At 52.7% G+C, this 17,252-nt stretch overlaps 2 protein-coding genes and 1 long non-coding RNA gene across 11 annotated transcripts in view; 1 reads left to right on the top strand and 2 right to left on the bottom strand.

Annotated features, from left to right (window-relative positions):
• Positions 1-7,267, bottom strand: part of RNF41 (ring finger protein 41) — a 30,149-nt gene extending 22,882 nt beyond the window's left edge. For 2 of the 5 annotated variants that reach the window (XM_008256645.4, XM_070052406.1), the window contains exons 1-2: positions 6,684-6,892; positions 3,954-4,134 (exon numbers count right to left, since the gene is read on the bottom strand). The gene's annotated coding sequence lies outside the window, so the exon portion shown is untranslated. Of the gene's footprint in view, positions 1-3,953; positions 4,135-6,683; positions 6,929-7,096 lie in introns of those variants that run through there. The other 3 variants (XM_002711071.5, XM_008256646.4, XM_070052407.1) reach the window with 3 other exon arrangements.
• Positions 7,268-9,293: 2,026 nt separating this feature from the next.
• On the top strand, positions 9,294-17,153 carry NABP2 (nucleic acid binding protein 2). Of its 5 annotated transcripts, none has more exons than XM_008256655.4 (7): positions 9,294-9,444; positions 9,823-9,925; positions 10,294-10,432; positions 10,550-10,621; positions 10,800-10,881; positions 10,973-11,036; positions 16,668-17,153. In XM_008256655.4, the coding sequence occupies exons 2-7, from the start codon at positions 9,847-9,849 to the stop codon at positions 16,865-16,867; spliced, it is 636 nt and encodes a 211-aa protein (XP_008254877.1). In that variant the 5' UTR covers positions 9,294-9,444; positions 9,823-9,846; the 3' UTR covers positions 16,868-17,153. The 5 variants fall into 5 exon arrangements, with proteins under 5 accessions (XP_008254877.1, XP_069908515.1, XP_002711118.1 ...); XM_002711072.4 differs by having other exon boundaries at positions 9,337-9,725; XM_008256653.4 differs by having other exon boundaries at positions 9,348-9,748.
• LOC138844367 (uncharacterized) lies at positions 9,887-10,375 on the bottom strand. The gene is made up of 2 exons (XR_011380105.1): positions 10,249-10,375; positions 9,887-10,051 (listed from the first exon to the last, which is right to left on the bottom strand). It is a non-coding gene; the product is annotated as an uncharacterized lncRNA (long non-coding RNA).
• Positions 17,154-17,252: the final 99 nt, after the last annotated feature.

Below are 17,252 nucleotides of genomic sequence, written 5' to 3' on the forward strand. Positions count from 1 at the left end.
GTGAATGTGCCTGGGAAGGCAGCAGATGATGGCCCAAGTACTTGGATCCCTGCTACCCATACAGGAGACAGAAAGAGGGATATCTCTAAAGCAGAAGGGAAGAAAAGAAATGTATAAACAGAAGCCCAGACAGTTTTTTTTTTTAAAAAGTGCTTTTTGGGGCCGATGTGGTGGTGCCAAGGATAAAACCACCACCGGCAACACTGGCATTTCATATGAGCTCCAATTCAAGCTCCGGCTGCTCCACTTCCGATCCAGCTCCCTCTAAAGGCCTGGGGAAGAAGCAGAAGATGGCCCAAGTACTTGGACCCCTGCACTCATGTGGGAGACCTGCAAGAAGTTCCCAGCCCAGGTTGCTGCAGCTATCTGGGGAGTGAACCAGCAGATGGAAGACCTCTCTCTTTCTGTCTCTCCTTCTAACTCTACCTTTCAAATAAATAAATAAATCTTTAAAACAGCAACAACAACCGAGCACTTGGGTCCCTGCAGCCCACATTGGGGACCCAAATACAGTTCTGGGCTCCTGGCTTCAGCCTAGCCCAGCCCCCACTGTTGTGAACATTTGGGAAATGAACCAGAGGGTGTTATCTCTATCTTTCCATCTTTCAAACAAAATGAAAACAAATAAAAATTACTAAGAAATACCAAGAAAAAATTCTGAAAATTTTCTAATGAGGTTTCTGGCGATCCTAAAACAAATGGCTAGGTATGTCCCTCATTAGTACGGAGAAGCTGAGAGATGTGGAAAACCACTGGCCAAGGTCAGGAGCTCCAAGTTTCCCACCACAAAGTCAGGGTGGCTAGGCATTGTTCTAAATCTAAATGGTTTCTTTCCTTTTTTTTTTTTTTTTTTTTTTTAAGATTGATTTTATTTTACTTGAAAGTCAGGGTTACACCAAGAGGAGAGGGGAGGGAGAGGGAGAGAGGGCGGGAGAGAGAGGCCGGCGCCACCGGCACCCTGAGGCGCTGGATTCTGTTCTGGTTGCTCCTCTTCCAGTCCAGCTCTCTGCTGTAGCCCAGGAAGGCAGTGGAGGATGGCCCAAGTCCTTGGGCCTTTCGCCTGCATGGGAGACCACAAGCACCTGGCTCCTGGCTTCGGATCAGTGCGGTGTGCCAGCCACAGCGGCCATTGAGGGGTGAACCAACGGAAAAGGAAGACCTTTCTGTCTCTCTCTCTCACTGTCCACTCTGCCTCTCCAAAAAAATAAATAAATAAGAGAGACAGAGAGGTCTTCCATCCAATGGTTCACTCCACAATTGGTTACAACAGCCAGAGCTAAGCCGATCCGAAGCCAGGAGCCAGGAGCCTCCTCCAGGTCTCCCACGTAGGAGGCCAAGGACTTGGGCCATCTTCTACTTCTATTCCAGGCCACAGCAGAGAGCTGGACAGGAAGTGGAGCAGCCAGGTCTCAAACTGGCGCCCACATGGGATGCCAGCACTTCAGGCCAGGGCATTAACTCACTGTGCCACAGCACCGGCCCCTAAAGTTTCTTTATACACCAGGAGGACCCCCACCCCCATTTTATCCAACTTCCTATAACTGCACCCTTTCAGGGTGTGGTCTCAATAATTTAGATTTCTAATCTGGTTAGGGTATTCCCTATTGTCATCTTTGGGAAACCAACACTGACAAAGTTACATACAAACCCAGGTGACAGCTCTGGACGGACAGGCAGGCTAATGCAGGCATTAGGCTCACCTGACCACTCCCAACCCCGCTGCAATTCCAAGCTGCACGCCCCACAAGAGTTCAGCTGCCACTGCCCTGCAGCAGAAGCTTGAATAATACTGAAGCTAGAGGGACGTCAAGAGTCACAGCCGGTGACCACAGCCACTGGAAGCAGCATTTCCTGGATATTCTCTTTGAGATGTGGGCTAGGGAAAGGTCTTGGGAAGTTTCATTCAAACTGGAGAGGAGCAGCACTGTGGTGTCCGTCAGGCTTTCTGGAGTTCTGCAAACCAAAGTTGAAGACTCCTCCCCAGCCTCCGATCCAAACCAGTACCTCTGCACCCTTAGCTCAGCCCTGTTACCCTGGGGCCTCTCTGCTCCTGGCCAGACTAATACAAGAATGCTGGAGCTTCCTCTGTCCATTTAACTTACTGATACGGTTATTTTGCATACTTTCTATACCGGAGAGAGGATTTCAAACCAGATTGTTCCTGAAGGACACTGCCCTCACTTATTCAGGGTTTCTTGAATCTATACGTACAGTTGTGTAAATACTGCGCATTCATTCATGTTCTATACATGCTAGGAAAAATCACTCTAACCTGTGATTTATATTTTAGGACACAGGCATGCTGCCACCAATCACTGGTAAAAGTATTCTGGTGGAAATCAAGTGTAAGTGCTATACAATCTCCCTTCTATCAATTCTCTCCTCCATGGCCTGCGTACACAAAGACGCAAAGGGGAGAGGATTCTCCAGCTTCAATTACTTCAAACCACCACACAACTAGGGAAAGGGCCCCATGGCCAGCCCCTGTCTCAACAAACACAATTTGTAGGACGTTCAGTCTAGTCAAGAAATTTGGTGGCAAAGGATCGCACAGATGTCCCTACAAATTTTATCCTTTTATGTAGCAGTAGATAACAGCAGAATCCTTAGACTGAAATCACTTCCCCTCTTAGTGATCCAGTTTCCCCACTTCTGAGAGGAGGGAGTAGGGTACATGGCCTCAAAAGTTCTGTTTAATTCTAGAATACTGTGATCCATACTGACTTTGCCCATAGGGACCTGAAAAGTTAGACTTATTTGGTACATTTTAGTTGATTCAACTTACAGAAGAATCCGGAGGGCACATTCTTCAAGAATTCATCGAATGCTTAAGGTGAGGCTTACCAGCCTTCAAAACTAATGACTTCCCACTTGGTCATCAGCACGAGGAACTACCTGTGTGGTTGCCCCAAACCTCACCTCTGTCTCAAACACATATCCCCCCCCACTTTTTTTTTTTTAGATTTATTTGAAAGTCAGAATTACACAGAGAGAAGAGAGGCAGAAAGAGAGAGAGAGAGAGAGAGAGAGAGAGAGAGAGAGAGATCTTCCATCCGATGGTTCACTCCCCAATTGGCCGCAATAGCCGGAATTGTGCCAATGCGAAGCCAGGAGCCAGGAGCCTCTTCCGGGTCTCCTGCATGGGTGCAGGGGCCCAAGGACTTGGGCCATCCTCCACTGCTTTTCAAGGCCATAGCAGAGAGCTGGATCGGAAGAGGAGCAGCAGGGACTAGAACCGGCACCCACATGGGATGCCGGTGCTTCAGGCCAGGACGTTAATCTGTTGCGCCACAGTGCCGGCCCCCAACATATTCCTTTTGCTTGCAGTAGAAAAAACAATCCTTGCCCTCAATTGAGATGTAGGTTTGAGCCCAATGAGTACACAGGATAAACAAATAACATGACACAAAACTTACCAGGCAATTATCCATTATAGAAGTTGCCAATAAACGTTGAGAAGGGCAGGCATTGGGGAGCAGGAGGTTAAGCCTCCACTTAGGATCTCCACAACCAATACTGGAGCACCATATTGGTTTGATTCCTGACTACTCTGTGCCCCCAATCCAGCTTCCTGCTAATGTGCCTGGGAGGCAGCAGGTGATGGCTCAAGTACTTGGGTCCCTGCCAGCTACATGGAAGACTCAGAGGGAGTTCCAGGATCCTGGCTTCAGTCTGGCCCCAGCTGTTATAGCCATCTGGGGAGTGAACCAGATGATGAAAGAGCTCGCTCTCTCTCTCTGTTACTGTGCTTTCCAAATTAATAAATCTTTAAGAGATAATAATAATAAATGTGACATATAACTCACATAAATGAGTACGATGGGGTGGGTTAATCACAGAAAGCTTTATGCAGAGAGGAGTATTGGGAATCAGGTTTTCCAGGGGCAGCAGGAACCCCAGCTGGCAGAGAAGAGGGCTGACACATGGAGCAGGATTCAGTCAAGACTCCTTACCTTCCAAGTGTTGGGGGCAGACTCCCTGTTCACCGGGCTCCGACCCCCTGATGCCTCCACTCAGTGCCACTCAGGAGATGCTCTGAGTAACCCATCTTGTTGGCTATTCGACTGAGGCTTCCTTCCTGGTGACAGGCTCCATTGCCAGGGGGACGGATGTGATGTCACAACCAGGAACACTCTATTAATAGGAACAAGGAGGAGAAACTTGAGTCAGGAGAGCTACCTCCACTTGGCAGTGAGACCGGACAGACGAGGAGGTGAAGTCAGGCCGCTGGGGAGGCGATGACTCCAGCAAGGACCACAGGTTTCAGTGCTAAGCATACGTGGCTGCTCTCTAAGGAGAGAGACCACTGTCCAAGGAATCACTCACAGGGTTCAGTAGATTCACACAGAGCTGGTAGGGGACAGGAAAGCACAAAAGAAAGGGAGAGAAGAGGAAATGCTGCAGACAGAAACGATTCTTTTATTCAGCACACACTACAAGTAATATCAGTAATTCCAAATCTATAGCTCCACAATACATATACCCAAATACCTTATGGTATTATGTTTTTATTTCTTTATGTTTTTATGTTCCCCAAATGCTTTCATGCAATTTATTTCATGTAAACACAATGCTGGCCTTATTTTCCATATTAAAAATACTATTTATTGGGGCCAGCGCCATGGCACAGGTTAATACTCTGCCTGTGACACCAGCATCCCATATGAGTGCCGGTTCTAGTCCCGGTTGCTCCTCTTCCAATCCAGCTCTCTGCTATGGCCTGGGAAAGCAGCAGAAGATGACCCAAGTGCTTGGACCCCTGCACCTACGTGAGAGACCTGAAAGAACCACCTGGCTCCTGGCTTCGGATCGGTGCAGCTCCGGGCGTTGAGGCCATTTGGGGAGTGAACTAATGGAAAGAAGACCTTTCTGTCTCTCCCTCTCACTATCTGTAACTCTACCTCTCAAATAAATAAAAAAATCTTTAAAAAATTATTTATTCTCCACAATAAAAATAATACTTCCTAAAGACATGCTCAACAATGTTGGTACAGGAGTAATTTTTTTTTTTTAGATTATTTATTTGAAATGCAGAGTGAAGTGGGGAGGGTAGAGAGATCTTCCATCCACTGGTTCACTCCCCAGATGGGCAAGGCTGGGCCAGCCTGAAGACAGGAGCCCCCAACTCCACCCTGGTTTCCCACATGGCTGGCAGGGACCCAAGTACTTGGACCATCATCCTCTGCTGCTTTCCCAGGTGCACTAGCAGGGAGCTGGATTAGAAGTGGAACATCTGGAACTCTAACCAGCACTGCAATACGGGATGCCAGTGAGTTCAGAACCCAATCCAAGTCTCCTACACAGGAGGGTGTAGTGCGTCTTTCACTTTAACAACACCCCATTTCCCAGCACACTGGCACATGCTCCTGAATCTCAAGATTTGTTTCCAGGAACCAGTGCTGTCGGCTATGCTCTCTCCTCGTGATGGCTTCCACGTTCAGAAGGCAAACAGCTGCTCATGCTGGGAGAGACGACCCTACCTCAGTGCCCCCTTGGTCAGAACAAGAGGAGCTTTTACACCAGAGCAGGGGGTCAGCAGTCAGGAGACTCCTGTATGACCCTAAAGCCACGTGACCCTTCGGTGGTTTTCAGTTTCTTCAACTGTCAGGCAGGGGGAAAGGCACCTGCCTTATCTGCCTCCTTTACTGTCAGGGCTTGGTGGGAGAGAAGAACTGTGAACACCTTCATCACACTGCTACTGAGGGCTGGGAGGGGACATCGGAAACAAATCTGTTCCATCTCTTCAGTTACTGGGAACTGGGGCAGCTCCAAGGTCCAGTGGACAACACAGGGTAATGAGGCTACTGCACCAGCGGCCAGCCCGTCCATCGCCAACCGGGGGAAGACCAGCAGCCAGCAAAGGTATCAGCCTCTAGACCTATTATCAAACTAAAACCACTTCACGCTGACTGCCCATCACACGTCAGTCTCAAGGAATACAGGCCTCGGTCATAGCCACGTTTGCTATTAGCGAAATGAAGCCTGCTTCTTAACGGGGAATGCCTCAGTCCTGCTCCTTGCTCCTGAAGGAGCTCCAGAAGAAGTTCCCTGCTCCTTCTGCCCCCCTCACTCCCCACTTTTCCTGGGTCCTGGATGGCGGAAGGCTTTCCGGTGTGCAAAGCCTACAAGAGGGCCGGGCTGCAAACCACTGGCAAGGATGTGAGGAATGCGAGATTCCTTCATGGAGGGGTGGGAGGGGAAGAGGAGCGGAAAAGCATGAAAGGGAAGAGACAAGGCTGCCAAACACAAGGCACGGGAGAGAAGCCAAGCTATGGCGCTTCGAGGGCGGAGGTTCAGGTTCCGCCGGCCCCGGCGAAGCTCTGGCTGGCCCCGGAATGGTCCCGTCGTCCCCTCGGGGACCACCGCTGCCCATTTAAACAGCAAGTTGCTCCCCCGCCCTTCCGCCTCCTCCAGCCGGCCCGGGCCCCCTCCTGCAAGGTTCCCCAGCACATATCCACGCTGGCCTCTTCCAGGGATCCTTTCCCGACAACCCGACCTCCGGAGCCCCCTTCACACTCCGACTCTTCCCCAGCGCTGCGCCCTTCCTCCATTTCTCATTTTCCCGCCAGTCCCTTCTCCTGAACCCCAATATCTCCAACCCTCGCCCCAATACCCCCGGGACATCGCCCCCTCCCCTCCCACACCCTTTTCTAGGGGGAAGCCCGCGCAGGCGCAGTACGCACCGCCCTGGACGCGGTCTGGACTCGCCGTACCCAAGCCTGGCTGGAGCTGAGGCCGCACAGGCTACCGAACAGCCCTGGTGCCCAGCCCCAGCCTTTCCCCGGAGGGGGAAGGGGAAGGGGAAGGAGGGGGAAGAAGGTTCCGACCACTCGTCGCTGCCTCAGACGGATCCTTTGCCCTGCCCACCGCTGCTACGCAACCCGGCGGAAGCTCGTCACCAAACCCCGCCTCCTTGTTTAACTGAGACGGGCACTGGAGGCCACGCGCGGCCAACGAGGTGGGACGCGGGCTAGCCGGGCTTCCGCTCCAGGCCGGAAGTCTTTGTGATCCCAGCCGGGACTGTATAGCCAGTTTGGAGGGGGAACTCTATGGTCTTCCTGGCGTGAGCGTCGGGGCTGAGGCCGAAGATTCCTACCTTGGGAGGCGACGCTTTGCCGTGGAGGGACGCACGTGACTTGTTCCCTGGAGCGGATGCGGAGGGGTGCCGTCCGGGCCGGCCCCTCTCGCGCTTCCAGAGCCGTGGTCAGCGCCGTGGAGCCTCCCGACCCTATGACTCAGAGTCATGGGAATGGATACTGCCGCGAACAAGGCGGCCGCGGGTGGGGAGCGGGGGCGGGTCCGGCCGCGAAGCTTTGATCTGGAGATGCTCAAGCGGTTGCCCGCCTCTCCGCCAGCCACACTCGTGCCATTTCCACTCTGGGACCCCTTGAAGCACCTAGGGGGAAGAAAACGCCCCCTCTGCCCGGGCTGTCGTTTGATCTCCTTAGGCCTCAGCACTACGAACGAGGGTGTGGGCACGAGGGACGTGAAGGGGAAGCCCAAAGCGCTCTCCGGGAAAGTAGATGAGTTGGGCCAGCCACGGCATTACAGTTACTCCACCTCTTAGGCTAATCTGGCACTCAAGTGGCATTTGCTATGGATATTCGCTAAGTAACTGGCAATGCGCACTTTGTCTTCATGCATTTGGCGTATACACTACAGTACAGGAACTATCTACCTTTTGTTGGCCATCTGGCAGGTCCCAAAGGAAACTAAAGGTTCTGAGCTTTTCCATCCTGGGGAGCATGGTGGGGCGGGCCGAGGAGGACTGACTCCGATCTAGTGAGGCGACTGCAGTTGGAACTAAGGGAGGGACTAATGCAAATGCTGTCTTTGCCCAGGGTTCCCTTTCTTACAAAGGGGGTAAGTCTGCCAGTTTCTGTCTCTGGAATGCCATCCCCCCCCCCAAAAAAAAAGTCCCTGACCAAGGTGGGCAGTGAATTAAAGGTGAGGACCCCAAATCCAGAATAAAGAGGCTTAAAGCGGTGGGAGAGGAGGAGCCAACTGGTACTGCGTTTTATATTTGCTTTCTCATTTGTAAAATGGACTTGCATATGCAAAGATTGCTGGGACAGGGTTGTGCTGTAGAGGATTAAGCCGCTGCCTGCAATGCCAGCATTCTGTTGGGTGCTGGTTCATGTCTGGGCTGCTCCACTTTCCACCCAGTTCCCTGCTAATGTTGTTGGAAAAAACAGTGGAAGGTGGTCCAAGTGCCTGGGCACCTGCTCCCACTCATATGGGGAGACCCAGATGAAGCTCCTGGCTCCTGGCTTCAGCCTGGCCCAACTCCAACTGTTGCAGCCATTTTGGGGAGGGAACCAATGGATGGAAGATAGCCCCCCCTATCATTTTTTAAAAAAATTGCCACAGAAGGTGGGCATCATGGCACAGTGGGGTAAACCAACCTGGCATCTAAAAACAGAATGCTGATTGGAGACCCAGCTGCTCCTCTTCTGATCCAGCTCTCTGCTAATGTGCCTGGGGAAGACAGCCTTGGTGCTTGAGCCCCTGCTGCCCACATGGGAGACCCTGATGGAGTTCAAGGCTTTTGCTGAGACCACCTCAGCCATTTGACCATTTGTGGAGTGAACCAGTGGATGAAGTGCACTCTCTCTCTCCACTGCATCTCTCCTTTACCTTTCAAGGAAATAAACAGGAAAGGGGCCAGCATTGTGGCTTAGCGAGTTAAAGCCACCACCTACAATGCTGGCATCCCATGGATGTGCCAGTTTGACTCCCAGCTGCACCACTTCCCATCCAGCTCCTTGCCAATGGCCTGGGAAAAGCAATAGAAGATGGCCCAAGTGTTTAGGCCCCTGCCACCCACGTGGGAGTCCCCGGTGAAGCTCCCAGCTCCTGGCTTCGGGCTGTTGCAGCCATTTGGGGAGCAAACCAGGGGATAGATGATTTTCATCTCTCCCTCTTTCTCTGTAACTCTTTCAAATAAATACATCTTTAAAAAATAAATTTAGAAAGTTAAAAAAGAATTTTCCAGTAAAGAAATGAAGCACTGAGCCTGGATTCAGTCTGCCGGACTCCCAAGCCCTTGGTCCTTTTCCCACTGTATCAACCCTTGGAGAGAAAATTTTAAGAACCTAAAAGCGTCCCTCCAGCTAAGTAAAGGAAAACGAACATACGGCGCCCCCTGGTGGTCGATCTTTCCCCTTGCACAGGCAACCATATCTCTTGAGGCTCCTTTAACAGCTGAAGTCCACCCCCTTCTTAGCGCGAGAGCCTCGGATCGCGATTGGCTGGGCGGGAGACGGCGGCGGGACACGGGGTGCACCCTCGCTGTGCTGATTGGCCGGCCGGCGAGGTCCCGCCGTGGAAACTTCCGGGCGTGTCACCCTCCCGCGTTCCACCCGGCGGCATCCGGCGGCCGCGGGCCCTGTGGCTCCCCCTGCGGGCGGCTCAGCGGCGTTCGCAGTCGGGCCTGCTGGCTGGGTGGGTGGCGGGCAGTGGCTGGGGGAGGGAATGGGCCGAATCCCGGGGTGTCCGGATGAGGGTTCGGGAAGGGTCGGCGAGTGAAAGTCCATTCCCCGGCCGCTGCACGGGGTTCCCTCTCCCCGTCTCCGTCGGCTCCCCGGCTTCAGGGGTGGAGAGTGAAAGAGCATCCCGGCAGGGGGCCTTCCAGCTCTGCCGGACGCCTGAATTCTGATCCTGTAGTTGGCGGGATCCCCACCCCGAGGAAGTCTGATTCTAACCTTTTTGGAAGGCTTGCAGAGGTAGAGGCTGCCTAGGGTGATAGGTAGGCCCTGGGAAGTGGAGCATGGGTGCCAGGGCTCCGAGCGCGGAGCCTTCATCCCCTGTTCCCCCTTGCAGTGGGGGTGCCGAGGCTCGGGCAGCATGACGACGGAGACCTTCGTGAAGGATATAAAGCCCGGACTCAAGAATCTGAACCTCATCTTCATTGTGCTGGAGACAGGTGGCTTTGTGGGCGCCGCGGGGTCCACGGAGGGCGTGGGGGAGGGGAGCCCCCGCCGCCTGTGTTCCTAACTCGCTCCCGAGACACCAGGCTCTGCCCGTCTCTCCCTTGGACCTCGGCACAGAGCTGCAGTCGGGCATAGGATAGGTAGCACCCTCGCCAGGTCCATTTCCACTCAGAGCCCTCTCCATGGTGCTGGCCCCCTTCCCTCCCAGCCCTCTCAGCCCCTCCTGCCATAGGGACTTGGGGGCTTCTGTTCGTACCTCTTGTCCCTCACCCCACAGATATGCCGATCCCGTCTCTGGTACCTCCACCACCCTCACCTGTATGACCGTCTTCCCACACCCCCGGTTATTTGCTCCCCTCAGGCCGAGTGACCAAGACGAAGGACGGGCACGAGGTTCGGACCTGCAAGGTGGCAGACAAAACGGGCAGCATCAACATCTCTGTGTGGGACGACGTGGGTAACCTGATCCAGCCCGGGGACATTATCCGACTCACCAAGGGGTAGGAGGACCGTTAACGCCGGGCTACACAGGGGCAGCTGTGGCCGAGGGGAGTGGGGCCGACAGCCCCTGTAGCCCTCTGAGTCCCCCTCGGTTCCTGCTGGTTTTGCCCCCACAGGTACGCGTCAGTGTTCAAAGGTTGTTTGACGCTGTACACGGGCCGTGGGGGTGACCTGCAGAAGATTGGAGAGTAAGTGCTTGTCTTGGAGACTGGGAGGAAGGAATGCCAGCCCAGGGGGGACAGTTAGGGCTTGCGAGGGAGCAGCATATGGGGGCACGGTCCGCAGCCTGTACCTGGACGTCTCTGAGGCCTTGGGCAGCGGTCCCGAGGCTAGATCGGAACCGTCAGCTGCGTTCTCACCTTGCAGATTCTGTATGGTTTATTCTGAGGTTCCGAACTTCAGCGAGCCAAACCCAGAGTACAGCACCCAGCAGGCACCCAACAAGGCAGTGAGTGCCGTGGCCGAGATGCCGGGGAAGAAGGGTGGGTGAGGCCAGTGGGGGGGAGGCCAGAGTCTGAGGATGTGGTGTGTGCCTGCAGGTGCAGAATGACAGTAGCCCCACAGCTCCCCAGCCTGCCGGCGGACCCCCTGCCTCTTCCCCAGGTAACTCTGTTCCCCTCCATCTGCTTGTCCCCCCAGCTTCCTGGCAGCACCCCCCGCTCCGTCTGAAAATATGCATTTTCCTTATCTCCTTTCCAAATCTCTTCTGTCAATATATTCATTATAAATCCCCCAATTTCTGGTACCTTTTGCAAGCCCCTATGGGATGCCTGCATCAGCTGTCAGAGTGCCTGGGTCAAGCCCCACCCACTCTGCTTCTGATCCAGCTCCCACTGACGCACCCGGGAGGAAACAGGTGATGGTTCAGTTACCTGAGTCTCTGCCACTCAGAGGTGGGAGGCTGAGGTGCCGTTCCAGGCTCCCAGCTCCAGCCTGGCCCAGCCCTAGCTCCTGTGGGCATTTGGGGAGTGAACCAATGGATGGAAGAGCTCCCTGTCTCTGTGCTTCTCTCTGTATGTCTGCCTCTTAAATAACTAAGCAAACACAAATCAGAAAAGAAGGTAAGTTGGGGCAGGCCTGTGGCACAGCTGTTAAGATGCCACTTGGGGGGCCGGCGTTGAGGCATGCCAGGTTATGATACTGCCTGCGATGTCAGCATCCCATATGAGTGCTGGTTCAAGTCCCGGCTGCTCGACTTCAGATCCAGCTTGCTGCTAAAGTGCCTGGAGAAAGCAGGAGAGGGTGGCCAGAGTGCTTGGGCCCCTGCCATCCATGCGGGAGCCTCAGATGGAGTTTCTGGCTCCTGCTTTCAGCCTGGCGCAGGCCATAGCAGCCATCTGGGGAGTGAACCAGTGGATGGAGGATCTTTCTCTCTCTCCCTCTTTGTCTCTAACAGTTAATGCTTTAGGATATTGTCTATTGCTGATAGAATTGCTGTAGTGCCCTTGCTTAAAGACAAGAGTTTCAAACTTACTGTTGAAATAAACCCATCTGTCCATTAAATAAATAAATTAAAAAAAAAAACAAAAAACAAACCAAGGATGCCAGTTGGGATGCTCATGTCCCACAATGGAGTGCCTGGGTGAGAGTCCCAGCTCCAGTTCTCTTTTGGGGGTACAGTTAGAGAGGGAGAGGGTGATTGAGCCTCAGACCAACTCAAACCTGCACTCATGGGATCCTGGCATCACAGGCAGTGGGCCCCTGCAGCTCCACTTCTGATTCCAGCTCCCTCCTAACCTATGTACCCTGGGGGCTAGTGTTGTTAAGCTGCCGCCTGCAGCAGCAACGTCCCGTATCTGAGTGGCCAGCGCAAGTCTTGGCTGCTGTGATTCCCATCCAGCTCCCTGCTAACGTGCCTGTGTGTGGGCCCTGCCACCCATGTGGGAGACCTGGATGAAGCTCCTGGGTCCTGGCTTCGGCCTGGTCCAACCCTGGCTATTACAGCCGTTTGGGGAGTGAACCAACAAATAGGAGACCTTTCTCTTCTCTCTCTCTCTCCTGCTCTCTATCACTCTTTCAAATAAATCTAAAAAAAAAAAAAAAGTGCACCCTGTGTGGAAATAGGTGAAGGCCCAGGTACTTGGGTCCCTGCCACCCACATGGGAGACTTGGACTGAGTTTTGAGTTCCGGGCTCCTTGCTTCAGTTTGGCCCAGCCGTGGCCATTGTAGACATTTGTGGAGTGAACCAGTATGTGGAAGATCTCTGTCTGCCTCTCTGCCTTTCAAAATTCTTAAATAATTAATTAATTACAAATCCTTGAAAAAAATGTTGAGATACATGCATGTAAGAGGTCGTTAATTTCATGGGAGGTGCATATTATGAAAAGACTGTGCATGGATTTCCAAACTTTCTTGTGCCAAAATAAACTTATCTTAATTCCGTTTCCCACAAACTGCGACGACGTCTGGTATAGATTTAAATATCTTATTATAGTGTGCACTTAAATATATAGTGATGCATCACTTGATGGCAGCATATTCTGAGGCATGTGTCATCAGGTGAGATTTTTGTTGTGGGAGCAGACAGCTAGAGATAGACAGCTCCCCAAATGCCTGCAGAGGCTGGGAATGAGCCAGGGAAAAGCTGGGAGCAAGGAACTCAATCCAGGTTTCCCACCTGGGTGGAAGGCACCCAACTACTTGAGCCATCACTGCTGCCTCCCAGGGTCTGCGTTAACAGGAAGCTGGGATCAGAAGCAGAGCTGGGCTGGCGCCACGGCTCAATAGGCTAATCCTCCACCTTGCGGCGCCAGCACATCGGGTTCTAGTCCTGGTCGGGGTGCCGGATTCTGTCCCGGTTGCCCCTCTTCCAGGCCAGCTCTCTGCTGTGGCCTGGGAGTGCAGTGGAGGATGGCCCAAGTGCTTGGGCCCTGCACCCCATGGGAGACCAGGAGAAGCACCTGGCTCCTGCCATCGGATTAGCGTAGTGCGCAGCCGCAGCGGCCATTGTGGGGTGAACCAACAGAAAAGGAAGACCTTTCTCTCTGTCTCTCTCTCTCACTGTCCACTCTGCCTGTCAAAAAAAAAAAAAAAAAGGTAGAGCTGAGACTCAAACCCAGCTACTCTGATGTGGGGTGTGGGATGTGGGTGTCTTACCTGGCACACCAGCCCAAGCTCCTCTCCTAAAACATTTTTAAACTGGTTTTTAAAATTGTTTAATTTTTTTTTTTTTTTTTTTGGAAACGTAAACACACACATCGGCCTAGGCTGCACGGGGTCAGGGCATCACTGTCACTGCCTTGCACCTCCACATCCTGTCCCATTGGAGGTCCTTGGTGACCGTGCACATATGGAGCTGTCACCTCCTGTGACAGCAATGCCGCCTTCTTCTTCTTCTTTTTTTTTTTTTAATTTATTTGAAAGGCAGAGTTCCAGAGAGAGGTAGAGACAGAGACAGAAACAGAGAGAGAGAGAGAGGTCTTCCATCCACTGGTTCACTCTCCAAATGACCACAACAGCTGGAGCTGAGCTGAACCAAAGCCAAGAGCTTCTTCCACATCTCCCACGTACATGCAGGGTCTCAAGCACTTGGGCCATCTTCTGCTGCTCTCCTAGGTGCATTAGCAGCGAGCTGGATCAGAAGTGGAGCAGCCGGGCCTTGAACTGGTGCCCAAATGGGATGCTGGTGCTGCAGGCAGGGCTTTAACCCACTGTGCCACAGTGCCGGCCCCAGCACTGCCTTCTTGACACTTCCTGAAGGACCTGCCTGAGGCTGGTGTCCAGTTAACTTGTTTTTATATGTAGGAATACACTCTAATGCTAAAATGTGTAGTGTAGGAAATGCATAAATGTAACATGGTTGCTTATTATATCAAATAATATGTCTTAGATATAACTGTACTGTGTTGCCACTCATTTATATATATAGATGCATATGTAGAGTGTTTTCGTTTTCTGGGGCATCACTATAAGCACATCAGTAATGCATTGTGCTATGATGTTACCATGGCTACATTATCACTAGGCAATAGAAATTTATCAGCTCCATTATAATCTTAAGGGACCACCATTATATATGTGGTCTGTTGTTGGCCAAAATGTCAACAGGCAGCAACGGACTGTATGGATTTCTTACTGGTTCTGGCTTTCTGAGAACCCAGGGTGATAAAACAAAATAACAATGTTTAATTCCACTACAAAAATTCACTTTTGCCTGCAACACCAGCATCCCATATGGGGGCCAGTTCGAGTCCTGGCTGTTCCACAATTTTTTTTAAAGATTTATTTATTTGAATGGCAGAATTAGAGAGAGGCAAAGGCAGACAGAGTGGTCTTCCATCGGCTGGTTCCCAAATGGCCACAACTGCTGGAGCTGGGCCAATCCAAAGCCAGGAGCCAGGAGCTTCTTCTGGTTCTCCCACCTGGGTGTAGGGGCCCGAGCACTTATGCCATCTTCTGCTGCTTTCCCAGGGGCATTAGCAGGGAGCTGGATTGGAAGTGGAGCAGCCAGGACTGGAACTGGTGCCCACTGGGATGCCGGCGCTGCAGATGGTGGCTTTACCCACTATGCCACAATGTGGGCCCCTGCTTCTCCACCTTTAAAATAACTTTTGGTAAAAGAGATTAAAAAAAAAAGAGATTTTCTTTTTTTTTTCTTTTTTTTTTTTTTGACAGGCAGAGTGGACAGTGAGAGAGAGAGACAGAGAGAAAGGTCTTCCTTTGCCGTTGGTTCACCCTCCAATGGCCGCCGCGGCCGGCACGCTGCGGCCGGCGCACCGCGCTGATCCGATGGCAGGAGCCAGGAGCCAGGTGCTTTTCCTGGTCTCCCATGGGGTGCAGGGCCCAAGCACCTGGGCCATCCTCCACTGCACTCCCTGGCCACAGCAGAGAGCTGGCCTGGAAGAGGGGCAACCGGGACAGAATCCGGCGCCCCGATCGGGACTAGAACCCGGTGTGCCGGCGCCGCTAGGCGGAGGATTAGCCTAGTGAGCCGCGGCGCCGGCCCATTTTATTTATTTGAAAAGAGGAGAAAGAGGGATCTTCCAAATGGCTTCCCAAATGGCTCATTCCCCAAATGGTTCACTCCCCAAATGGCTGCAACAGCCAGGGCTGTGCCACACCGGAGCCAGGAGCTCTTTCCAAGTCTCCCACATGGGTACGAGGACCCAAGCACTTGGGCCATCTTCTACTGCCCTCCCAGGCATATTAGCAGGGAGCTGGATCGGAAGTGGAACAGCCGGGACTTGAACCTGCACCCATATGGATGCTGTCATTGCAGGTGCAGCTGTAACCACTACACCACAGTGCTGGTCCTATAAAGGGGAATTTTAAAAAAAATGTATTTATCTTGGGGCCAGTGCTGTGGCGCAGCAGGTTAAAGCCCTGGTCTGAAGTGCTGGCATCCCGTATGGGTGCCGGTTCTAGTCCTGGCTGCTCCTCTTCTTCAGCTCTCTGCTATGGCCTGAGAAAGCAGTGGAAGATGGCCCAAGTCCTTGGGCCTCTGCACCCACATGGGAGACCCAGAAGAAGCTCCTGGTTTTGGATCAGCACAGCTCCAGCCATTGTGGCCAATCGGGGAGTGAACCAGCGGATGGAAGACCTCTCTGTCTCTACCTCTCTGTGTAATTCTTTCAAATAAATAAAATAAATCTTTATATATATATGTATGTATGTGTATATATATATATATATATATATATATATATATATTCATTTGAAAGGCAGAGTGACAGACATGGAGAGAAAAAGATCTTCCATCTGCTGGTTCACTGCATTGGCCAGTACTGGACCAGGCCTGAGCCAGGAGCCAGGAACTCCATTCAGCTTTCCCACATGGGTGGCATGGATTCAAGTACTTAAGCCATCTGCTGGTGCTTCCCAGGCACATTAGCAAAAAGTAGATCAGGAAGTGGAGCAGCCAGGACTCGAACCAGTGCCCAGATGTGGGATGGTGGTGTCACAAGCAGCGGCTTAACCCACAAACCACAACGCCCGCCGTAAAGGGGCATTTTGTCAAATGTCCTTGAACCTAGAACTAAACAGCTCATTCTAAGTCTGATTCCCAAGATGGATAAGAGAAAAAATATACCATGGTTCATGGAGTTACTTCCAAAAGGATTCTCTGAGTTTTCTCTGGGGCTCCATTCATACTCGCCACCCGCATTCCTGGGCACTTAGCACAGCTGGCATGAGCGTGCAGTCATGCATGGGGAAGACTGTCCTGCTCTGGCGGGGCGCGGAGCTCACTCACCCCTGAACTCTAATGCCTATGTTTCTTCTCCTCCCAACACTAGCCTCTGAGAACCAGAACGGCAATGGACTGAGTGCCCCCTCAGGTCCCAGTGGTGGGCCGCACCCCCCTCACACTCCGTCCCACCCCCCCAGCACCCGAATCACCCGAAGCCAGCCCAATCACACACCTGCCGGCACTCCCGGCCCCTCCAGCAACCCCGTCAGTAATGGCAAAGAAACCCGGAGGAGCAGCAAGAGATAGCAAGACACTCTTCCCTTCCTGCCACCCACCGTGATCCCAGCATCTGCAGCAGAACCAGAGAGCCGTCCCCTGGGCTGCTGGCCTTGGCATGGGCGGGGTGTTTCAGCCACTGAATGTCACTGCAGGGCTGGTGAGCAGTGGCCGTAACCACCTGAAGCCCTAATGTCCCCTGTCTGCTGGGGTGCAGGCCCTCCCTGCGTGGAACCCACAATCAGTCTGTTTCTGGTGTCACTGTCCCAGGGGTGCTCACTGAAACCCCTCTGACCTAATAAAGGCCACCACGCTATACTGCACTCCTTTGCCTTCTGTGGGAAAAGGAACTGATTAGCAGCTGGGCATTCAGGAACACAGGGTTTCCCTTGGAGGCGGAGGGGAGCTGGGTTAC

This window comes from Oryctolagus cuniculus, chromosome 11 (genome assembly GCF_964237555.1).
Source record: "Oryctolagus cuniculus chromosome 11, mOryCun1.1, whole genome shotgun sequence".
Classification (NCBI taxonomy): Eukaryota; Metazoa; Chordata; class Mammalia; order Lagomorpha; family Leporidae; genus Oryctolagus; species Oryctolagus cuniculus.